At 44.6% G+C, this 25616-nt stretch overlaps 1 protein-coding gene and 1 long non-coding RNA gene across 4 annotated transcripts in view; one reads left to right on the top strand and one right to left on the bottom strand.

Moving 5' to 3' along the window:
- The window catches only part of lbr (lamin B receptor), a 36198-nt gene extending 20867 nt beyond the window's left edge, over positions 1 to 15331 (bottom strand). Inside the window, exons 1-3 of one of the 3 annotated variants that reach the window (XM_033020608.1) lie at positions 15194 to 15331; positions 2122 to 2291; positions 1673 to 1861 (exon numbers count right to left, since the gene is read on the bottom strand). In XM_033020608.1, coding sequence (XP_032876499.1) covers positions 1673 to 1861; positions 2122 to 2286 — 354 coding nt within the window. In that variant the 5' untranslated portion in view covers positions 2287 to 2291; positions 15194 to 15331. Of the gene's footprint in view, positions 1 to 1672; positions 1862 to 2121; positions 2292 to 15182 lie in introns of all 3 variants that reach the window. The other 2 variants (XM_033020607.1, XM_033020609.1) reach the window with 2 other exon arrangements.
- Positions 15332 to 15600: 269 nt separating this feature from the next.
- On the top strand, positions 15601 to 16948 carry LOC116972992. The gene is made up of 2 exons (XR_004411971.1): positions 15601 to 15831; positions 16835 to 16948. It is a non-coding gene; the product is annotated as an uncharacterized LOC116972992 (long non-coding RNA).
- The last annotated feature ends 8668 nt before the right edge of the window (positions 16949 to 25616 follow it).

The raw sequence follows: 25616 nt of genomic DNA on the forward strand, positions 1-25616 counted from the left end.
CAACAACCTCTCCCTCAGTGTCAGCAAAACACAAAAAGGAGCTGGTTACTGACTTCAGGAAATGGAGTGTACACACCCCAGACTTTATCAATGGTGCTGAAGTAGAGATGGCCAAGAACATCAAGTGCAAACATCACCATTTGTCTTGGTTCAACCACATTAATGCCACAGCCAAGAAAGTACAGCGATGCCTCTACTTCCTTAGGAGACTAAGAAAATTCCAATTACTCTTATGGGTTTCTACAGATCCAGCAGAGAAAGCATCCCATTGGATGCATCGCAGCTTGGTATAGCAACTGCTCTGCCCAAGACTGCAAGAAATTGTGGAGTTGTGAATGCAGACTAGTCCATCACGCACACAGACCTCCCTTCCCCCCCCCCCCCCCCCCCCCCCCCCCACCTCCAAAATACTCAATCTACACTTTGCGTCTTGGGAAAACAGTAGTCAAGAACTACTCATACCCCAGTGATTTTCTGTTCTCCCATCTCCTGTCATGCAGAAACAAATGCTTAAAAACCAGATACCACCAGATTGAACAAAAGCTTGTTATCAGATTGTTGTGTGGATCTCTCAAAAGCTGGGATGAATTCTTGATTTTCCAATCTACCTTGTTGTAGCGTCTGCACTTTTATTGGCACTTCCTCTGTAGCTGTACAGCTACATTCTGCACCATTTTCTTCTTTTTGCACCAGCTGATGTACATAGTTTGATTTTTTTGGATAGCATGCGAAACAATGTTTTTCACTGCATCAGAGTAGGCATGAGTCAAGTCAAGTCACTTTTATTTCTATAGCACATTTAAAAAACAACTCTCGTTGGCCAAAGTGCTTTACATTGGTGGAGGTACTAACGTTATACAACATTGGTTCATAGATTAAGTACATGCATAAATACATACATATAACCCTCCCTCAGAGGATGTCAAGAAAGGCTTGAGAATAAAGATGAGTTTTAAGTCTCGACTTAAAGGAGTCGATGGAGGGGGCAGTTCTGATGGGAAGAGGGATGCTGTTCCACAGTCTAGGAGCTGCAAGCGCAAAGGCGTGGTCGCCCCTGAGCTTATGCCTAGACCGCGGGATGTTCAGTAACCCCAAGTCGGCCAGTGAGGGACAAGATCTGCTACGACCCACTCCAGCTTTTAATTTTTATGTTACCACCCCTTATTGTCCATGTCTTCAGTGTTTCCCCACATTTTCTAAGTCTGACACCTCCGGTTAATCCTCATTCCTATTCTCCCACTAAGATTCTCACCACAACCAGCTCTCTGACCCACTCTCAACCTTATGCCCTCACATGTCACAATAACAGTGTTTGACAGAACAATCCATACAAAGTATCAGGCCTCATGCATCAGAATAACAGAATCCCTCCTTCAGAAAGTCAGAAGAAATTATACCAGTGATATCCATTGGTTTGGGCTCTCCTACTTTAGACCAATTTATATCTAACAAAATACAACAAGTCGTCACAATTTCAGCCAGCCCTCCAACAGTTATCCAATTTGCAAAAGAAGCAAGCGTGGATGTGCTTTGATAGAGTGAGTTGAACTTCCACCTGCATTTCCTCCACACATTTAACTTTAAATGAACTTCAGTAATTGTGGATTTAATTCATACACACATGGACAGACCCAAAAGTCTATATAGTTTAAAATGAATTAATCCCACATACCTGATAAACAGGTTTATTTAAGTCTTCATTTTGCACTTCCTCGTTCTTTACTTGTTTCCTAGATTCCCTGTCATGGGAGTTTGAGTGCTTGGGTGTCTGAATCCTAGCAGGAGACCGTGATCGAGAGCGACTGCGCTGTCGGGAATTTGACCTTGAACTGCTTATTTTTCGTTTAAAATAACTTATAGGCTAAAAGTAAAAAATAGAATGTTATTAACTATTGCATGTCTAAATTCTTAGCTTTGACATTTTTTAAACTTACTTTTTACATTTGAGTTAAAGCATTCACATTTTACTTCCAAATCCATTCGAAAATGACTCACATACCACTTCTAGAAAATGTTATAAATCTTGTTCAACTACGTATCAACCCAAGCAAGCATAACCCAACCACCATGAGGCCGACACCTGCAGCACCATCGCCATCAGGAGGAATAACGCAGTCTTACCTTAATATCATTTTCTTTTAGGCTCAGTTCAGTCCCATCCTTGTACTTTACTGTATACAACTGAGTGTTCTTGTTGTAACTTGTCACTTGCACCTCGTAGTAGAGGTGACCCCCTGGCCAACGGCCCATTACTATTTCACCATCTGGAAAGGTTTTGGCTGGCATTCTCTGCACATCAAATATATGTGATCATTAGTGTGGTTAAACAGAAGAATTAAAAATATTCTGGACAATGATCATAATCACTTCCTTCAATCAGAATAGAACCATTGGCTACAAATGAACAAAGAGTTAACAGCAAAGCGGGTTGTACAACATATTTAGATTTTCAAAAGGTCTCTGATAATGTACCGTATAATAAACTATTGAACCTTCTCAAGGGCAATTAGGGACAAACAATTAAATACTAGCTTCGCCTGTGAATCCCACATCCCTTGAATGAATGTAAAAAGGTACCCAACACCAGAATCCCAAAATAAACACCTCCATTCTGAGTTCTATCAAGGGAAGAAACTACCAAAGGAATAAAGCAGATTCAAGGACAATGTCATTAAACTGGAAAGGGTGCAAAATAGATTTGAGGATATTACCAAGTCTGGAGGGATTGAGTTACTAGGAGAGACTGGAAAGGCTGGGCGGAAGTGGCGGCGCCGGGAACGGCTGCGGCTCGCCTGCAGTCCGTTTGTCTTTTACTTTTTTGTGTTGTATTTTTTCGTTTTGTCTAGTTACGTTTTTGGTTTTTAGGTCGTATTTATGTGGGGGGGGGGGGGGTGAAACGGGGCTTGCTGTCTCTCCCTTCGGGGGAATACGACCTTTTAGTCGTATCCCCCTTCTCTGCCTCCGTCTACACTGAGGCCTAATGGCGGAGCTGGCGACCTCGGGACTCTGGAGGCAGCTGACGGGACTCGCCCTGAGCTCCCGTGAGGGTTGCCCAGCCTGGGGCTGGAACTGCGCTCTCGTGAGAGCGGCCTGGCGAGGGGCTGAGAGACTTTCCCGTGAGGGGCTGTGGCCCGTCGGAGTGGCCCAGCCCGAGGGAGGAACGGCACTCCCGTCGGAGTGGCCCAGCCCGAGGGAGGAACGGCACTCCCGTCGGAGTGGCCCAGCCCGAGGAAGAACGGCACTCCCGTCGGAGTGGCCCAGCCCGAGGGAGAACGGCACTCCCGTCGGAGTGGCCCAGCCCGAGGGAGGAACGGCACTCCCGTCGGAGTGGCCCAGCCCGAGGGAGAACGGCACTCCCGTCGGAGTGGCCCAGCCCGAGGGTGGAACGGCACTCCCGTCGGAGTGACCCAGCCCGAGGGTGGAACGGCACTCCCGTCGGAGTGGCCCAGCCCGAGGGAGAACGGTACTCACGTGAGGGCGATCCGGCTCGGGGCTGGAACGGTGCTCCGGTGGCTGGGACGGCGTTCTGAGGGGGTGACCTGAGTCCGGGGTTCAGCCGCGGGCCAGCGGCTGCGTGTGCTGGACTGGAGGGCGGCAGCTTCGACCACCCCCGGGCCGCGGTGTTTGAACCGGCCCGTTTGCGGGGTTCGGTGAGCCGCGGGACTGTTGTGCCATCGCCCGGTGGGGAATCGCCTCAGCGCAGAGGGAGAAGAGGAGGGAAGAGACAGTAACCCTAAGATTTTTGCCTCCACCACAGTGAGGAGGTGCTTGGAGGATACACTGTGGTGGTGTTAATTTGTGTTTATTGTTGTTTATTATTGTATGATTGTATGTATGACTGCAGGCACGAAATTTCGTTCAGACCGTAAGGTCTGAATGACAATAAAGGTATTCAATTCAATATTCAATTCAATTTTCATCCCGAAGCATAGGAAACCAAGAGATTACCTTATGGGCGTGAATAAAATCTGAGAGGCAAAGGGGAGGAGAATCACCACAATTATTTCCCCAGAGTAGGAGTGCCAATAACTGGAGTGCATAGATTTAAATGGAGAGGAGAAAGCTTTAAAATAAATAGGAGCGAGGGGCAACTTTCTCCATACAGAGAGGTGGGTATGTAAAATGAGCAGCCAGAGTAAATGGGAGAGGCAAAATACAATTGCATTTTGAAGATACTTAGATTTGTGGGTAGGAAAGGTTGGGAAATATGGGCCAAACACAGGCTAGTGGGACTAGTTCAGTTAGGCAACTGGCGAGTAGCTAGTTTGTGAAGGTACACATTTGCCATTTGTGCAAGCTTCAGTGTTGTGAATGGTAGAGACAAGTTTAGAGATACAGCATGGAAAAATGTCCTTCCGCCGACCCAGTCTACGTTGACCATCGATCCCAAGTTCTATATTATCCCATTTTCTCATCCATGTCCTATACACAATTTGCAATTGTGTATATTGCAATTTACAGAGGCCAATTACAAACTTGCACATCTTTGGGATGTGGGAGGAAACCCGAGTACCCAGAGGAAACACAGGCAGTTGTAAGGAGAGCGTACAAACTCCACTCAGAGAGCACCCAAGGTCAGGATTGAACCCAGGTCTCTGGTGCTACTCTACTGGCTGTGCTATTGAGCCACCCCAAAAGCACACCGCTTTCACAGACTGCACATCCACCTAATACATCAGAAATCTCTGCCCACCTTTAGAAATGTCTGCAGTGCCACGTTAGTCTCAGTCACCTCAGAACCAAAGGGCCTAAAAAGTCAGTAAGCACAAATGGGCAGAATTTTCTGCAATAAAGAATATGGATAAAGGAGAAGCCTGTGCAAGCTCAACCTCCCACCTTCCAGCTCTAATTCATACTTGAAAATGGCAAATACAAAACTTGAATAAAAATCAGATTCACAAATACCCGCCATAACACAATTGTCTAAATGTTGCTATTGAAAAAGAAACAAAACTAGTTGGCACTGTGGCACAACTAGTAGAACTGCAGCATCAGTGTCAAAGAGCAGAGTTTGATCCTGACCTTGGGTGCTGATGGGAGTATGCATGATCTCCCTTTGGCTTTCCTCCGGTGAAAGAGCTAATAGTCAAATCTAATATAGTTTACAAAATGGAGTCGTTCTTCTACTAAAGCATGGTAGAACAAAAGAATGGCTCGGTGCCAAGTCTGAATGACTTTGCAAATTATATGGAACTCAATATGGAGGACAGGTTGCCTTTTTAATAAAGACATTAAGATGGAGACCTGCGTAATAACATGTGCTCTTTCAAGGCCATAAAGAAGCCAAGATTGAAAGAAAATAGCTGACGCTCCAGAGATAAGTAATAACTTGTTATTGGATGAGCTTGATTTGGTCCCAGCTTTTCCTATATTCTGAAAGGTTATAGAATCTTTCAGTCATGCCATATTCAGACTTGGTAGGAGTGTTTTACTGATAAGAAAAATGTATAATTGCGCTAACTTTTCTTCGTTCTGTGAGTGGAGCCCGAGAAGCACTGAGCAACATTTGTGCTCATTGTAGATCTTGCCACTCCCGTCTGATGAATCGATTAAAGATTGCCTTTAACAATTTTGTTGCTGTCTACTTTTTAAGAGGCGAACTTTGACACCCGCATCCCAAAAATGTGTGGATTTGTAGTTTAGTTGGCCACTAATAATTACCCCGGTGGGTGTGGAGATGATACAAAAGTCAGATAACATAGAACCTGTGTGAACGGATGATCGATGGTCAGTGTGGACTCAGCAAGCTTAAGGTGTAGGAAGGAACTGCAGATGCTGGTTTAAACCGAAGATAGACACAAAATGCTGGAGTAAATGCAAGGCAGCATGTCTGGAGAGAAGGGATGGGTGACGTTTCGGGTCGAGACCGTTCTTCAGACAGAGAGTCAGCGGAGGGGGAGATACAGGAAGTGTAAGATGTGAACACGTGACATCAAAGGAGTGGAGGTAGAGGAAAATGTAGAATAGATCATTGTTAGCTAGGAGAATGTAACAACAAAGCAAATAAAATATTTGGGGGGGGAGAGGGAGAGGGAGAGGGAGAGGGAGAGGGAGAGGGAGAGGGAGAGGGAGAGGGAGAGGGAGAGGGAGAGGGAGAGGGAGAGGGAGAGGGAGAGGGAGAGGGAGAGGGAGGGGGAGGGGGAGGGAGAGTGAGTGGGAGAGAGAGAGAGAGAGAGAGAGAGAGAGAGAGAGAGGTAGGTCAACTTGTTCTATATGATCTTATTTGATTGTGCACGCGATTTTTGAGATCATGAGGTAAATCTCTATCGGAATATGTAAAAATGTCACTGTTAGCGCATCGGGTTTTCGAGGAGATGTGAATCACATACGAACACATACATCCACACACAAATATATACATCCACATCCAAGATCAGAGTTTTATATTATAACTAGACCAAGTGCAGACCCGTTGGGTCTGTTCCCCCAACGCGCGGTTGCTGGGCAAACGGGACATCATGGGGCATCATATTCGGGGCTTAGATGGGGCATCATATTCGGCATGACTGAATTGGGCAGCAGGGTCTGTTTCCAAGCTGTATGATTAAGACTTCCACAATGTATGGTGTTTCATGCTTTCTTGAACATAATCTAAATATTTGAGATACAATGATAAGTGATTTTCTGAGAAATTTGAGATGGATCTCAGGCATCACAACGGGAACCCATCAGCCGCGCCTGTGCAGTTGAGGGGCTATGGGTGAGGGTTGCGTTGGAGGAACGTGGCCCAACGGGTCCCACTTGGTCTAGTAAGTATTTAAAAAACTATTTTAAAAGCATTTTGTTAAAGATTATATTTCAGCTTAGCGGATTTTCCTATCATTATTTAACATTCTAATCAACACACATCCTTAAAGTTTGTGTTCTTTTACCTCCTGATTTGCTGTAAGAACACTTGCTGTAAGAACCTTGCTGTAAGAACCTTGCTGCTCTGCCAACTTCACAACATACCTCTAATTGGAGACCAAGAACAGGCTAAAAGACGCATTTTAAAGCAATCAAAAACGTGGCAATGCCTTTACGTGTCACTGAGCGCCAGCAGAGAATGTTACCACTTCACTGACCACACAATCCAATTTAATGGAGCAAACACACAGATTCAAAGCATAGAAGATTTCAGTGGTCCCACAAACAACAAATACAATTTAAAATGTTATTAATGTTCGTTGACAATTAAACAATTAAGTCAAGAAACGCAGGGGGTGGAAAGGAACAATCAACGTATTGGGTTGAAATATAGAATCAATTCTAAGAAGGAAGATAGCCAGCAATAAAGAGAAGTGGAGTGTTGAAAAATAAACAAATGGCATTTAGGGGCCACGGAAGAGCAAGAAACCCGTCACAAATTTTGGAGGGAAAAAAAATTACGTTATCATGCTTAAAAAAAATTAAGCCAATACACGATAATATGTCTTGACTCTTCCTGTGTGGTACATTATCTTACAATCGCTTCTCCAACTGTCAAAAGAAAAATAGCGCTATAACCAACTTTCATTTTTTTGTTGCAGTTCCTCAAAATATTATCCTCGGGGACAACCCAAATGTGCTACCACAAGAGTCTAATCTTATAAAACTCCAGAAATTTCCTATTTTAATTTGCTCTTACAAAAGCCTTTTTACACACGCTTTGGCATTTCAATCTTTAAATTAGGAACTCATTTAAATAAAATATTTTTACAGCTTTTTTCCAAGGAATGAAGTAAAATCGCAAAACACATCTACGGCTAGATACTTCTAGAATTTTAGCTAAATCATTATGAGTCAGATAGAGAAAAGAATTACCCAAACTGGGCAACATAGTGGCACAGCTGGTAGAGCTGTTGCCTCACATTGCCTGAGATTGCCTGGATGCTGACCTCAGCTGCTCTCTGACCTCAGAAACTGTCTGTGTGAAGTTTTCATGTTATCCCTGTGACCACAGGGGTTTCCTCCCACATCCCAAAGATGTGCGGGTTTGTGGGTTAATTGGCCCTAATGTGTAGGGAGTTCATGAAAAAGTGGGATAACATAGAACTAGCGTGAACGGGTGATCGTTGATTGGCGGGCATGTTTCCATGCTGAATCTCTAAACAAAGTTAAAAGCAGCAGAATAAATTTTAGTAAAGCACAATTCTTGGTAATGTCCATCTGAAAAAAAATCCTTCCAAACCTAGCTTGGGATTTAATGTAAAAGATTCAGCTGTGTCACAGCCACATTTTAAGCAAATTACGATAGAAGTTATGGAAGTTGACCACAAGTTTGGCTCGAAAAGCAGATTTTAGGGAGCATCATAAAATGAGGAATGGGAGGTAAAGCATAAATCCAGAATGGCCCTAAGTATCTGCTATTGGTGGAATGCTTAAATTTAAGTGGCTTGAAATAGAGTGCAGACCTTTTAGAAAGTTAAAAGGCTTGATGAAATTTACAGATATAAGAAATTATGAAGATATAGACTGAGGGATTTAAAAATGAGGACATGAATTTTTAATATCGTAGTGTAATTAAATCATGAGTGTGATCCAGCAAGTTAGGGCGAATGGGAATTAGTGCGTGAGAACATTGGGAGCAGACTTGCTTTTATCAAGTTTATTGAACATTATCATCTTCATTCAACATTAAACTCTTTCAGTTCACAGCCACTCATGTTGAAAACAAGAATAAAAGTTGGTACAAAAAAAAACATTCCCTTTACAATTGTGGGCAAGAACGTTAAAATATTTTTTTTAAATGTCAATAGAATTTGGCAGATATATCCTGTCCCTATTCCAGTGAATGGATATTAATCATCGGAAGGCTATGTCACTACTCCCTAGTCATAATTTGTGGGTAGATTGGGGTGGGTGGGGGGGGGGGGGGGGGCTGGCCGCAAAAATAAAATCACGTTGTTGAAAATCAGCTAAAACAAGGTAGAGAAGTCTTTACGTGCATTTCTGGTGTGCCCACAACATAAAACAACGCAGTACAGGTGTAGGTCCTTCAGTCCACAATATCTGTGCTGAACATTATGCCAAGTTAAACTAATTTCCTTTGCCTGCATTTGATCCACATCCTTCCCTGCATATTCATGTGACTATCTAAAAGCATCTTAACTACCACAATCATACCGCTTCTACCACCACCCCTGGCAGCATGTTCCATGCACCCACCATCTGTGTAAAAAAATACTTGGCTGGCGCATCTCCTTTAAACTTTCCTCCTGTGATCTTCCGGCTGTGAGCGGCACAGTGGCAGTGTTGCTGAGATACAGTTGCTACCTTACAGCGCCAGAGATCTGGGTTTGACTACACACGCTGTATGTGTGGAGTTTTGTACGTCCCCTGTGATCGTGAGGGGTTTCCTCCAGGTGCTCTGGTTTCCTCCCACCTTCCAAAGACATGGATGTTTGTAGGCTAATTGGCTTCAGTAAATTGTCCCTTGTGTGTAGGATAGACCTAGCATTGGGTTATCGTTGGTCAACATGGACTCTGTGCTTGCTGGAGTTGCGAGGCAGCAGTTCTACAGCATCTCTGTGACTTATCATGTCTAGGTCTTGGTACATGCAAAAATTGATTTTCTGGAAAGTTATGAATGAGCACTACACAATAATCAAACATCCTCACCTGGGACACCCAGAAATTTGTGCAAAATGGCCCTATTCTAGTCCATTCTCAACAATATTTGACCTTTCATTTTCAAGCCTGCTTGAATCCTTACCTGTTGCTAACCTTGCACTACAGCATACTATATGAATTACAGCATTCAATAACTACAGGTACTAAACTGCAGATAGATACAAAAAGCTGGAGTAACTCAGCTGATCAGACAGCATCTCTGGAGAAAAGGAATAGGTGACATTTCGGGTCGAGACCCTCTGTCTGAGAGTCAGGCGAAAGGGAAACGAGAGATATAGACAGTGATATAGAACAGATGAATGAAAGAAATGCAGAAAAATAGCGATAATAAAGAAAACAGGCCATTGTTAGCTGTGGAATAGGTGAAGACAAGTTACAGACAATGAGACTCAATAAGACGACTTTGACGCTAGTACAATGACTTGGCTGGGGAAGGGACAAAGAGAGAGGGGATGCAAGGGTTACTTGAAGTTAGAGAAATCAATAGTCATACCACTGGGTTGTAAGCTGGCCAAACAAAATATGAGGAACTGTTCCCTCCACACTGCATTTGGCCTCACTGATAATGGAGGAAGCCCAGGACAGAAAGATCAGTGTGGGAATGGGAAGAGGAATTAAAGTGTTCGGCTGGTGTTCAAACTACGTACGAGTCAAAGGAGGTACTCAATGCCTTGGTGGTCTTAAAAGTGGATAAATATCCAGGACTGACCAGGATTTATCCCAGACTGCTTTGGATAAGAGTAAATAGATCATTGCGCTCTGATTGAGGTTTTAAATCTTCACTAGATTAAAGTGACATAACAGATGACAGCAAATGTGTCGCCCTTGTCAAGAAAGACTGCAGGGAAAAGACTGGTAATTATAGACCTAACCATCTAACTATAGATGGGAACGTAACATCAATGGCATGGAGAGGATTGGAAGGGCAGAGACCAAATCGACAGCCAAAATATCTTTGTCAAAGGCAAATTCTGTCTGACCAGTTTGATTGTATTCCTTGAAGTAGTTATAAAGTGCATCATTGAGTGCAGAGCAGTTGATACAATCTACATGGACTTTAATAACACCATTGGCAATGTCCCACATGGGAGACTGGTTCAAAAAAGGCTAGGCCGCTGGATCCAATGTGTTAATAAACAGGATCCAAAATTGGATTGGCAATAGAAGACAGTGGGTGATGGCAGGGGCCTATTTTGCAATTGAATGCCTGTGATTAGCAGTATCTCACAAGGGTCTGTGCTTGAAACCCTGGATACACAAAAAGCTGAAGTAACTCAGCGGGACAGGCAGCATCTCTAGTGAGAAGGAAAGGGTGACGTTCCGGGTCGAGACCCTTCTTCAGACTGATGTTGGGAGAGTGGGCGGTACAGAGATAAAATGTAGGCGGAGACAGTATGACTGGTCGGTGAACTGGGAAGGGGGAGGGGGATGGAGAGTGGGGGAAAGCAAGGGCTAGTTGAAGTGTTGGTCTGCGTAATAAACGTGAATGATCTGGATGTGGATGTAGGAGGCACGATCAGCAAGTCTGGGAATTAAATGAAGACTTGCAGAGTTGCTGATAGTGTGGAATGTAGTCTTAGACCGCAGACATATCAAGGTTTTAATGAAATAGTCCGAGAAGGTGGCAACGCAAATAAATAAAGCATTTAATATTCAAAACACTTCCCCCAGGAATCTTCTGACCATTAATATAACTAAGAATTATGACATGAAGTTACTGTTTGCATTAAATTAGGTAAAAATTAATAAAGAACACTTCCCACAGGAATCATCTAGTCATTAATATCACTAAGAATTTCGAGGCATAAAGTTAATTTGCATTTAATTCAGTTAAAAATTATAAAATTGAAATATATTAATCTAGACAACATTTTCAGAATCACAAACTTTCATTTGCTAGAAATGCACGCACAATTTGCTAGAAATGCACGCATAATCTCCACATTTTTATTCCATTTGTCACTGGTCAAAAGGTTTATTTACTGGCAACTCTGAACTCTTGTTTATCCCTTTTCGAACACTCAAACAACTGTTGACCATAAACATAGGAATGAAAAGCGAGTAGGAAAGAATCCAAGCAGGCGATTAGAAGGGTCAAAAGGGGACCACGAATGCCATTGGCGAGTCGGAGGCCATGCCCGCTCCTCACTGTTTCTGTCGTGTCAGAAACCTTAAATCGCACATCACCAGGTTCAGGAACAGTTACTTTCCTACACCATTAGATGTTGAGCCGACCTGTTCAAACCTAATACCTCGGCAACAGAATGCTATGAAACCCTTGCACTACCATAAACTTGTTTTTTCCCTCAATTATGTTTTCCACTAATGCCTTTTTTTTCTTAAAGTTTTTTTTCTTTTTACACTCTTGCCTAACCTATGCATTTGTGTGTTGTCAGTGTCAACGTGCCAGTGATGCTACGTCAAGCAAGAGTTTCATTGTACTACAACTCATTGTGCATGTGCACGTGTCGGTAAATTCAACTTAATCACCAAGAGCCAAGCATTCAATGTTCCATAATGGCCGTTTCATATCCTAAAACAACCAATTGTGTTGCCTTTACTCATGTACCAAATCACTCACTGTTAATTCTAACCTACAGCAGTCTCTAGAGCAATAATAATTCCCCAATGTTAAATCTCTCATCCAGTCCTAGTCTGTGATGTCCCAGATTCATTTTACAACTGATGTTTACCTTCAATTGTCTAGGCTACTAATTTGCCCAAAAGAGTCAAAGCACTAGAGTAATTCAGCAGGCTAGCAGCATCACTGGAGTACATGGATCAGTGACGTATCGGGTCGGAACACTGCTTCAGACTAATTGGGGACGGGAGTAGGGGGGTGGAAATTAAATCAAAACTGGAAGAGAGGAACGGCAGGACAAAAACTGACAGGTAATGTGTTGATACAGATGAGGGAGGATTTGATAGGCAAATAGTGGACAAAGGCCAGAGATGAAAAGACTGAAGGTATGAGATGAAGATTGAAGAGTTGTGAATTGTAAAGCTATAGGAAGAAATGTAGGTGGAAGGGGAGGGAAGAAATAGCTGCAAATCTAGAGGGGGCACAGAAAATATTTGGGGGGGGGGGGTGTAGAGGGGGAGGCTTTGCAGTTCCCTAAAATTGGAGAATTCAATGTTCATACCATTGGGTTGTAAGCTACCCAAACAGAGCATACAGTGTTGTTCCTCCAGTTTGCACGTGGGCCTCGCTCTGGCAATGGAGGCTGCCCATGAGAGAAAGGTCAGCACAGCAATGGGAAGAAGAGTTAAAATGGTTAGCAACCGGGAGATCCCATAGGCCTTGGCGGACTGAGAGCAAGTCTACACTTGAATTCGCCAATGCACAGGAGGCAACATTGGGAACACAGGATGCAGTAGATGAGGTTAGAGGTGGTGCATGTTTACCTCTGTCTCGCAGAAAGACTGTTGGGATCCATGGGCGAAGACGAGGGAGGAGGTGTGGAGGCAGGTTTTACAGTTGCAGGGGAATTACTTGGGAAAGGGATGGCTAGGGTGTGAAGAGATGAGTGAGCCAAGGAGTTACAGGGGGAGAGGTCTCTGCGGAAAAGGGTGGGGATGGGAAGAGGTGATTGTGGGTGGGATCACATTGGACGTGACAGAAATTTCAGTGGATGATGTATCCATACTAATTTTACCAACCTTTCCACCACCCATTTTAATTTGTCATTATGCAGATTATGTAATTTGAGTATGAAAGATCCTGTGAACTATTGTATAGTTTATATTCTGAGTTTCTAGGCACCAGATCTACATAAGTGGAAACATTTGTTTTAACAAATCTTTACTGCAGGTCAACTAGTTTTACTTTGCATTATCTCAAAAAATCACAGCCAAGTGGCGGGAGTAGCTTTAGCACATTTTTTGTAATTGCTCAGCTATAGCTAGAAATAGAATGAGTATTTAATCACTAAATTCCAGGCAAAATTGTTCCAGTTGTTCCATAGGTGACACATTTATCACACCACATAAATGTACTGCAAGAGGACATGCGAAATATTTGGGGAAAGATAAAAACCAGGGTAAATTATATACCAAAATTCCATTGGAACGCCACAGTTAAGGAGGCCATAGAAATTTGATAGGGGCATAATAAACACAAGTTGTGCAAAACCACAAATGGGATACCCAATCACCAGCTGTCCTTTTGTACACTGCAGCTTAAACAAAACTGAAACATTATACACATGCTGTGGCTTCAAACAAATTAAAATCTTCAGTAAACAAAACCAAAATCCAACTTGTCAAAAGCTTTGACAAATGTGGGTGCCCAAATACGCACTGCTTAAAGATAGACACAAAAAGCTGGAGTAAGTCCGCGGGACAGGCAGCATCCCTGAGGAGAAGGAATGGGTGACGTTTAGGGTAGATACCCTTCTTCAGTCAAGGGGAAGGGAAACGAGAGATATAGCCGCTGATGTAGAGAGATAAGCAAAAAAAGTTTCGTCTCATTTGGCTTCATTATTTTCTCGCGCCCATTTAATTTATCGTCCAGACTGATGTTGCAGTTTGGATAAATTGAGTGACGGGGCACTCGCACAGTACAATTGATTTTTTTTGTCTGGCATAGAGGATTTACCCATGCACTTGTCCAGGAGCGCACTGATAAACGCAAGGATAAACTATTTTTCCAGCCAATACCAAAAAGCAAAGCAACGCTTTCCTTACCGGGAAGAAAAATAAAACATATCATAGCTTCGGATTAAAAAAGATCAATATGAAAACCACTTCAAGCTTCAAATAAAGCAGATGGAAAGGTCTGAAAAAGGTCCCGTCCCGAAACGCCACCTTTCCATTTTCTCCAGAGATGCTTCCTGACCCGCTGAGTTACCCCAGTATTTTGTGTCTATCTTTATTGCAAGGTGTTTCATGTCACCCAGCAAAATTTTAAAAATGTAATGCAAGCACGTGGCTGTTAGAAAAGGGACTTTGGTTAAAAATGATTAAAGTTACCGCAAAACCATTGCGGTGTAATGATCATGGTGATTGGGGGTGCAAATGCAGTGGACTGAGTTGCGAGGTTGTGTGAGCGGGCGGGCCGGCCGGCTACTGTTTAATCCGGTGCTATGTCCGGCGAGGGCGGAGCGGCTTTGCACAGGACGCGCTCTATTTGGTGAACCAAGTACTGCGCAAAGATCCTACAGCGGAGCTGACTGCGGGTTAGTTAGCAAGCAACTAAAATGTTCACTGCAACTCGGGATATGTGACAATAAAGTAAACTACAAGGACCATCCCCCTGTGCAGCCTGGCGGGTCTGGGCGTCGATACGCCCTGCAGCCCGAAGCCGACTCTCCCTCTTGAAGACAGACAGTAAAATGCTGGAGTAACTCAGCGGGACAGACAGCATCGCTGGAGAGAAGGAATGGGTGATGTTTCGGGTCGGGGCCCTTCTTGCAGTTGCTTCCGACACATGTCGTGTCTCTATCTTTATCTCTCTGACAGCTCTCATCTGACGGCAAGAAGCTGCGCCGCCCAACCGCCGAGTACTGGCAGCCGGGTGTCAGCTCCATGCTGCTGCCCAACCCTCCCCGACCTCCACGCACAGCACAGCACCTCACCTCACCTCACCTCACCTCAGTCCAGTTCCTCGCCGCTTCCTTCCCGGAAAATCCGCCGTTGCTTCACGTTTATTATTCTGGTTTTAAAAAAGGCGGTTTTTTTTTTTTTTCAAAACACCAAACGGTCCCAACCTCCGGACAGCTCGAGCGCCGGATCACACTGCGCCTGCGCAGCTGCCCGGGCCTCCCATTGGTCCGCCCTATGGTTTGAACGGGACGGCCGCGAGGTGATTGGCCACGACAGGGCGGTGACTGGTCGAGGCAGGGCGGCGATTGGTCGAGGCAGGACGGTGACTGGTCGAGGCAAGGCGGCGATTGGTCGAGGCAGGGCGGTGACTGGTCGAGGCAGGGCGGCGATTGGTCGAGGCAGGGCGGCGATTGGTCGAGGCAAGGCGGTGATTGGTCGAGGCTGCCGCGCGGTGTGTTGGGGGGGGTGCACTCGCGCGACGACGAGCTCCATACACTCAGAGAATCAGTCTGAAGCAAAGATCCTATAGCGGAGCAAGATAGGCCACTCCTGCGAAATACAATGGGCTGACGTGTAGTACGCTACGGAGGGGGTCCTGGGCATTTTTCCCCGCCCATTTTAGTAACCGGAACCTACCCGACCCGACTCGCAGTGTAATCAACGTTGCGGGGGAACAGTTTGTGTGTGTGATATAGGGTTAGATTAATAATTCTGTTAGTTCATAATTCTGTTAATTCTTGTTAAAGAATAATATGTTCATAAATTTTGACTCTGGTAATTTTCTATTTTAATGTTTTTTAAATCATTTCTTTTTAAATGGTTCATATTCAATTCAATTCAATTCAATTCAACTTTAATGTCATTGCACAAATACTGAGTATGGGTACAACGAAATGCAGTTTTGCGTCAGTCCGTAGTAGTTTATAATAATTTAAATATAGAAATTTAAAAAAAAAGAGGATACAGAATAATAAAAAATACAGAATAATTAAACAATGGGGACGGAGGGACCGGAGGAATCTATCGGCGGGACTCCGAGTTCAGCAATGCGACGGTATGATTGTAGAAGCTGTTCCTCATCCTACTGGTACGAGACCTGAGGCTCCTGTACCGCCTCCCTGATGGGAGGAGGGCAAACAGTCCATGGTTGGGGTGGGAGGGGTCTTTGATGATCTTCCCGGCCCGTCTCAGACACCGTTTTCAGTGGAGGGCATCCATGGCAGGGAGCGGGGCACCGATGATGTGCTGCGCGGTTTTCACCACCCGTTGTAGTGCCTTCCTGTCCGCAACAGTGCAGCTGCTGTACCATACCGTGAAGCAGGTGGTCAGGATGCTCTCGATGGTACACCGGTAGAAGTTGGTCAGGATCTGGGGGGACAGGTGGGCTTTCTTGAGCCTCCTCAGGAATTAAAGGCGCTGCTGTGCCTTTTTGATCAGCTTGGAGGTGTTGAGGGACCAGGACAAATCCTCCGAGATGTGTACCCCGAGGAATTTGCTGTGTTTGAGTTGATTTTGTATTACACTTGCACTCTGTAATTCATTCATCTAATCACACTAATGTAATGTAATCACACTGTTCACAATTGCAGTATTTGGGAAAATAATAGCAATATGAAGATTCCAGTTGCTCTAGCCCTGGAATGTTACTTAATGTTTTTGTGCTTATTTTCTATTTTCTATGTTGTTTCTCCACAAATAGGATCTTTGATCTAAATATACTGCATCCATCATCATCTATGCTGCAAGGTATATCCTCAACTTTTATTACATTTATCAAACATAATTTCCCTTTCATTAAAGCAAATCTTTAATTGATTTTCCTTGTTCCCTGTTATCGTGTCCTTATTGATACATGGATAGCCAGTATGGTTTTGTACCTGGAAGATAGTTCCTTATAAATGTGATTGTGTTTTTTGGAGTGGTAACCAAAAAGGTTGATGAGGGAAAGGCCGTAGATGCTGTCCATATGGACTGAATCAATGTATAGAAGGCCCTATGAGTAAAGACATAACACTGGACCTTATCTTGGGAGACAACACAGGGTAAGTGATCGAAGTGTAATTTGGGGAGCACTTTTCACCAGTGACTATAATTCTATTAATTTTAAGATCGCACTAGTCCACGTTAAGGGCCTTGATTGGAGCAAGAACAAGTTTGGGGTGTTTGCAGGTAAATGGACATCTGGCAAGTCAGAAGCTTAAAAATATGATAGAAATAGCTCAAGAACAGCATGTTACTGTAAAGATGAAGGGTAAGGCTGGCAAGTTAGGGATCCCTGGTTGATGAGAGATTACAGACTAGATGCCAATGTCAACAATGGGGTAGAGGTGAATCGGACAGTATCCTAGCTCGTGGATTGACCGTTCAAGAGCTGTTCTTGAATCTTGTGGTGCGCGCTTTCAAGTTTCTGTATGTTCTCCTGAACGAGAGCAGGGAGAAGAAGGGATGACCAGAGTGGGGCAAGTCTTTGATTAGGTTGGCTGCTTTTCTGAGGCAGCATGGCGTGTAGATGGAGTCAACTGTGGCAAGTCTGGTTTGTGGGATGGACTGGCTAAAGGCAAAGCTGGTCCCAAGCCAAGCTGTAATGCAACCCAACATTATGCTTTCTATAGTACATCTTTGCTGAATTTCCGCAGTAGAGTTGTTGGTGTGCCTTCTTGGCTGTCGCAACAATGAGGTTGATCCACAATAAATCATTGGTAATATTAATCCCAAAGAATTTGAAACTCAACTGATTCCACTTCTGCACCATTGATGCTAATTGGGGTCCTAAGGCGTTTGAAGGTAGATAAATCTCCCCACATATATCCAAGGATGCTGTGGGAAGGTGAAACAGTTAGCAGCAAGGTGTGGCTGCTTTTAGTGGGTGTGCATAAAGGAAAGGCAGACTGTTGGGACTGGCTGCGTTTGGTGAAGCTGCGTGGGGGTGAAGTACTTTGTGGAGGGCAAATGTGAGCGTTTGGCTCGAGAGGTTTTGTGGAGGGTAAAAGTAAGGCTTTGGCCTGAGAAGCTTTTTTTATGGAGGGTAAGTGTGGAGGCTTTGGCAAAAAGGTTGACGAAGAGAAAGGTACAGACTGTTTTTCTTTCATAAATCTCCGAATGTGACCGAACAAAAGTCTTATGGACCTGCATGATGATTTTCTAGCGCTTATAATCAGTGCTCCGACTAATTAAGGCAAGCATGCAATACGCCTCTTAACCATTCTATCTAATAGTGTTGACACTTTCAGGGAGTTATGCAGCCAGACCCCAAGATCCCTCTGTATATCAATGCTGTTAAGGGTCTTGCCATGAACAAAAAACCTTTCTCTTATATTGGACTTCCCAAAGTGCAACACCTCTTGTCAAAGTTTGTTTCTTAAATAGCAGATAGCAACAAAATTGTTAAAGGTAAACCATGGCAATCTTTAATTGATTCGTCAGACGGGAGTGACAAAGATCTACAATGAACACAAACGTTGCTCAGTGCTTCTCGGGCTCCACTCACAGAACAAAGAGCACAATTATAAAAAAAAATTATCAGTAAAACATTCCTACCAAGTCTGAATATGGCATGACTGAAAGATTCTGTAGCCTTTCAGAATATAGGAACGCTGGATCAAAATCAAGCTCATCCAATAACGAGTTATTACTTATCTCTGGAGCTTCAGCTATTTTTCTCAATCTTGGCTTCTTTATGGCCTTGAATGAAGCACATGATATTACTGCAGGGTGCCATCTTAATGTCTTTATTGAAAAGATAACCTGTCCTCCATATTGTGTTCCATATAACCATATAACCATATAACAATTACAGCACGGAAACAGGCCATCTCGACCCCTCTAGTCCGTGCCGAACACATAATCTCCCCTAGTCCCATATACCTGCGCTCAGACCATAACCCTCCATTCCTTTCCCATCCATATAACTATCCAATTTATTTTTAAATGATAAAAACGAACCTGCCTCCACCACCTTCACTGGAAGCTCATTCCACACAGCTACCACTCTCTGAGTAAAGAAGTTCCCCCTCATGTTACCCCTAAACTTCAGTCCCTTAATTCTCAAGTCATGTCCCCTTGTTTGAATCTTCCCTACTCTCAGTGGGAAAAGCTTTTCCACGTCAACTCTGTCTATCCCTCTCATCATTTTAAAAACCTCTATCAAGTCCCCCCTTAACCTTCTGCGCTCCAAAGAATAAAGCCCTAACTTGTTCAACCTTTCTCTGTAACTTAGTTGCTGAAACCCAGGCAACATTCTAGTAAATCTCCTCTGTACTCTCTCTATTTTGTTGATTTGCAAAGTCATTCAGTCTTGGCACCGGCCATTCTTTTGTTCCACTAGTCCATGCTTTTATAGAAGAACGACTCAATTTTAGATTTGACTATTATCTCTTTCATTCCCTCCTTTTTATCAAACATGATAACATTCACAGCCCTTGGTAGGTACACACAATGCTCACAAGCATTAGAGCAATGATTAGCAGAATGATAGAGTCATCATGTATCACAGTACCCCAAACTCCACCAAACCAAAGGTATGGCTACCAGTTCAATACTATCCCAAAGCCCATCAAACCAATGGTATGGCAACCAGTTCTCACTCTCTTCATTGACAAGCATCCTGATGAAGCTTGTTTAGGGTCGATGGAGCAGGTGCCACCTGTAGGCGGTGTGTTGGGGTTGTGCCATAAAGTTTGGACCTGTCCAAGGGTGTTGCCAGTCTCTTCGAAGATCGTTGCACAGGTGAGGTGCTCCCCCGTCTCGGCCTGTGGTGGGCTTATCCACCTTGATCTAGACGCTAGTGTATCCGTGGGTTTGGACAGCTTCTCCTCCCAGTAGGTTTGGGTGGCCTGCTTCCACATCACCACGTAGAAGCGGCTGCTGGACTGGAAGCCAAAGCCAGCGTAGATTGCAGTCTGTGTTGATGTAGAAGGTGCCACTGAAGTTGATGGCGTTAAACTCCTCAAATCCGACAGCAAGGCCAGGGTCAGAGTTGGCGGTCTGCAGTAACCCCCTGCCCTTGTTGCGCACTTCCCAGTTAGGAACGATCTGCATCTTTCCCTTTGGAACTTCCTCAGGTCAGTGTCACTGATGGCGCTGTTCTCAGGGCACACGTCATAGATATCTGGTATGTTGTTGTCAAAGTCCTTGCAGGTGTCTCCTCTGCTGTCACCATCGGCATCGATCTGGTCAGGGTTGGGAACAAAACAGAATGTCTTTCTCATCAGAAATGCCATCATTGCCATCCTCATCAATGTCCTGATTGCCACACCAGGTTTGAGTCATTGTCTTCCTGGATAATACATAATCTCTTTCAAGAGGTCCATCTGTTTCAAAATGTTCTCTAGACCCTTAGTCATACGATACTCAAAATGCTTCAAGATTGTTGATCAAATGTGGTTTTGTCTTTCCGAAGTTGTGACCAAAAGCTTTGCACTTCCTCCTGATCTGTAAAGATGTTCTTTCTTCTGTATGGATCAGCTTTACATGACGCTGCAGGTAGCGATCAATCAGAAACACCTTGTTACATCCTGGGTGGGGGCAATGTCTTTCACATACCTCTTCATGCTGCTCTTTTATGTGTTTCTTAAGTCTGTCAACTCCTCTGTAAACAGCACAACAACCCATATACTGACATCGATATCTTCCCTTTCCAAGTTTGACTTTGGTTTTCGGCCACGTTTTTGTCCAGGTTGTTTCTTCACATCCTTAATATTGCACTTCTTAACTGGTAACTTACTCTTCTTCTTCCAATATGGTTGAAAAGACTCATCTGAAGAGCCATTCTTAACTTTTATTTCTGTCATCTTCACTTGATAAATACCTCTCAGAAAGATCACTGAACTCCAATCCATCCACATCATTTCTTATAGAACAAAATGCTTCACTGCAGTTAACTGTTTTGTTTTTACATTTAATGGTTGAGTTGCATCTTGTACCTGAACTTTTTCCCAGGAGCACTCTGTACATTCAGGATCTGAGCACAAGAACATATCCTTCTTCAATGGGGATTCCCAGTTGTCCACATCCACCGACCACGAAGTGGCTCCACTGTATGTACAAGGCTGAAAGTCTGCTAACACTGGGACAGGTTGATGCTTCGCAACATTATCACCCTCACCATTTTCAGTCACTGTTCCATTCCGAGGTGAAAGGATTATTGAACCATCCAGAACTTCCTCCATTGAGTCCTTATTTCTACTGGATGGGCACTGTCCCTTATTCAACACAACGCTGCGACTTGAATGCATGTCCAGGGTGTAACTGTAGCCCTCTGTTATCAGAGTTCTGAACAGTCCTTCCAATTGCTAGGATTCTGCCTGATGCACCTCTACCCCATTGCAGACATTGGACTTTGTCTCTGGAACTGGTGTGCTATAATGCTCAGAACTATATTCTCCACACTAACCTTTCCTTTGCTCTACCTATTGTAGGTGAGCCTGGCTTGATTGCATTTATTCATGTTAATCCTTTGTATCTTGCTGACACTGATAAAGGGTGCAAGATTCTTTAGATTCATCATTTAGCTGTTGAGTAACTATTAACTGGGTTCCTGCTTAATTAATGTTTCCAAACTTAGCTGACTTAATTCAATTTCAATAGGTTTGTTTTTATCTGTATTCTGAGTCAAGGGATGACTCATGGACATATGAACATTCAAATTGTGAGCCTCCTCGAACCGCTTCTCACATTGGTCGCAAGCAAATTCAAGTTCAGCTTCTGCCTTGTACTTGGTCATATGGCATTTCAAGGATGCTCTCTGCCTGCACTGGAAACCACAAACTTCACACTGCAAAGGTTTTGCTCCAGTATGGCACATTTGGTGAACTGACAGGTGTTTCCGCTGTTTCACAAATGTAGTTTATTTTCACAAATCGGGTCGTTATTTCTCCCAAGTTGTCCATCAGCGTGTGAAACCAGCTTCCTTCTCCAGCAATGCCAACTAGCTGTCTGATCCATCCCAACTCAGCTCCTCACTTTGACCCCGGCTGGGATTTACCTCAATCCAGTTCTGTAACTGAGTTGCACTCCAAAATCAAAGCTTTTCAACTCCACAACCCGATTGCTCTCGTTCAGCTGCTGTGTGATGGAAGCGAGATGGTCATTTTCAGACTGGGCATTGGTGAGCACATTTCTCATCTGTTTCAGCTCGGTCTGTAGCTCCGGGTATAAGCTGCCTCCTTTTTCTGGTTACTTCAAGAACCCGTGGTAATGGATCCATCTTGGTCAGTGTTAGAAACGTAAGGACAGTTGAGAAGCAACCTTCCACCATCACCCTCTGCTTCCTTCCATGGAGCCAATTTACTATCCATTCAGCTATCTCTTCTTGGATCCCATGCGATCTAACCATCCAAAGCAGCCTACCATGCAGAACCTTGTCAAATGCCTTACTGAAGTCCATGTACACAACATCTACAGCTCTGCCCTCATCAACCTTTTTGGTCACGTCTTAAAAAAAATCAGATTTGTGGGACACGACCTCCCATGTACAAAACCATGCTGACTATCCCTAATCAGCCTTTGCCCATCCAAATGCCTGTATAACTTATCCCTCAGAATACTCTCCAGTAACTTTCCAACAACAGATGTTAAGCTCAACGGCCTATAGTTCCCAGCATTTTCCCTGCAGCCTTTCTTGAAAAGAGGCACAACATTTGCCACCCTCCAGTCTTCCGGCACTTCTCCTGTATTTAAAGACGGCTCATTAATTTCAACCAGGACTCCTGCAATTTCCTCTCCAGTTTCCTGCAATGTCCTTGGATATATCTGATCAGGCCTTGGAGATTTGTCTACCTTCAAACACGACAGTGCCTTCAGTACTTCTTCGACAGTAACCCTGACTGCTGTCAAGACACTTCCATTGACTGTCCCAAGTTCCTCCGTCCTATTGTTTTTCTCCTCAGTAAATACAGAGGAGAAATAATTGAGGACCTTGCCGATCTCCTGTGGCTCCACATAGAGGTGACTGCTTTGATTCCTGAGATGTCCCATTCTCTCTCTAGTTACCCTTTTCCCCCTTATCTTCTATATCACTAAACGTCTGATCTTGACCATTTCCTGTTTTTCCGTATATTGAGTTTAGAAAAAACGCTACCACATACGGCTGTGATTTTTGGCCATCTTACCCAAAGTCCTCCTCCGCTCATCAGGTACCGAGGATTTTTCCCATCGATGAAAAATAAAAGAGTTATTAGTGTTTTAGAAATGTTGAGATTCTCTCTCCTGTCAATCATGCCATGAAGGCCACGCCCCTTCTGGTGGGAGGGGGAGGGACTATAAAACCCAGAATTGTGGGCGTGGCTCAGTCTCCGCAAGATGGAGGAGGGAGAGGTCATGACTCGCTGTCTTTAGTTGCCTTGCACCCTGCTTGAAATGGTAAGAAACTGCACTTGAATTTGGTGGCCTTGCATGCCGTGCAAGGAATAGCTGTGTCAACTGCCAGCCGTGAGTGAGTGAGCTGCCAGCACAACAGGCTTGAGTGACTGAGCCGCCAGCCCAAGAATCTATTCGGCCCACAATGTCCATACTAGCCCTCTGGAAACCAGTCCGTTCAGCCCACATACCCATACTAGCGCTCCAGAATCCTCCCCCCCCACCCCACTGGCCACCAATATTGGAATTGGTGGAGGTGGAATATTGCGTTGGGGGACCAGCCCTCCCGTGTGATGCTGGGACCCAACGGGTCCCACTTAGTCTAGTGTATTTATAAAATCTTTTGGGATTGTCCTTAATGCTACCAGCCAGAGCTATCGCCCGTCCCCTTTTTGCCCTTCTGATCTCCTTTTTCAGTTTACTCCATAGTTCCCAAAACTCCTCCAGGGGTGCACTTGATCCCAGCTGCCTATACCTGTCCCATGCATCCTTCTTGTTTTTGACCAACGCCTCAATTTCCCTCGTCACCCAAGCTTCCTTACGTTTGCCTGCTTTGCCCTTCACTCTAACGGGGACGTATATATTCTGAGCTTTCGTCAGCACACTTTAATAACATCCCACTTGGCCGATGTTCCTTTCCCCTCAAATAACCTGCTTCAGTCAGCTTGAGCGAGACCTTCTCTCATATCTTCAAAGTTGGCCTTACCCCAGTTGAGCATTTTAACACGTGGACCCTCTCCGTCCTTATCCATATCTACCTTAAACCTAATCAAACTGTGGTCACTGGTCCCAAAAGGCTCCTCCACAAACACTTCATTATCTTGCCCTTCCCAATTTCCCAATACTAGATCTAGCATTGCCCTCTCACATGTGGGGGGCTCTATATACTGCTTAAGAAAACTCTCCTGAACACTTTTGAGGAATTGTACCCCATTTAATTCCTTCACACTATGATTTTCCCAGTGTATATTGGGAAAGTTAAAATCCCCGACTACAACAACCTTATATGACCTATCTGCAATCTCCCGGCACATTTGTTCTTCTAATTCCCGTTAACTATTCGGGGGTCTGTAGTGCACCCCCAACAAGGTGACCATCCCTTTCTTGTTCCTCATCTCCACCCATATAGCCTCACGAGACGACCCGTTCCGTAATGTCACCTCTGATCACTGTCGTGACATCTTCCTTAACCAACAATGCAACCCCCCCCCCCCCCTCATCTTTTTCCCCTCACCCGTCTCTTCTGAAGCTCCTGTACCCCAGAACATTGAGCTGCCAGTCCTGTCCCTCCCTTAACCAGGTTTCAATCATCACTACAACGTTCCAGTCGCTCGTACCTATCCATGCCCTAAGCTCATCTGCCTTACCCGTCAGGCCCCTTGCATTAAAATGTGTGCAGTTTAAACCAACCCTCCTCCCTGCCTTTCACCTGCCTATTCTGTCCACTAACCTTTCCCACACCACCCTACATACCAACTTCTAGCCTCTCACGTGCCTCTGTACTGTACGAGGTCCCACCCCCCTGCCAATCTAGTTTAAACCCTCCCGTGTAACATTAGCAAACCTGCCCGCTAGGACGTTGGCCCCCCACCAGATAAGGTGCAACCTGTCCCTTTTGTGCAGGTCACCCCTGCCCCAGTAGAGATCCCAATCATCCAGAAATCTGAATCCCTGCCCCTTGCACCAACTCCCCAGCCACACATTCATTTCCCCCATTTTCCTGTCCTTACCTTCACTAGCATGAGGTACTGGAAGCAATCCTGAGATCACTACCCTGCAGGTCCTGCTTTCCAGTCTTCTACCCAATTCCGTAAACTCGTGTTGTAGAACCTCCTTCCTCTTCCGACCTATATCATTTGTGCCAACATGCACAACAACCTCCGGCTGCTCCCCCTCACTCTTAGGGATGCTGTGCAGCCGCTCCAAGACGTCCTGGACCCTGGCACCAGGGAGGCAACACACGTGGAGTCTCACCTGCTGCCGCAGAATCTCCTGCCCGCACCTCTGACGATGGAGTCTCCCACCACTACGGCTCTGCCTGATGTCACTCTTTCCCGTTGAGCCTCAGCACCAGGGTTGGAATCACAGCCCTGGCTGTCAATTAAACTGGTGTGTCGTCCACTCTG

This window comes from Amblyraja radiata, chromosome 5 (assembly GCF_010909765.2).
Source record: "Amblyraja radiata isolate CabotCenter1 chromosome 5, sAmbRad1.1.pri, whole genome shotgun sequence".
Lineage (NCBI taxonomy): Eukaryota > Metazoa > Chordata > Chondrichthyes > Rajiformes > Rajidae > Amblyraja > Amblyraja radiata.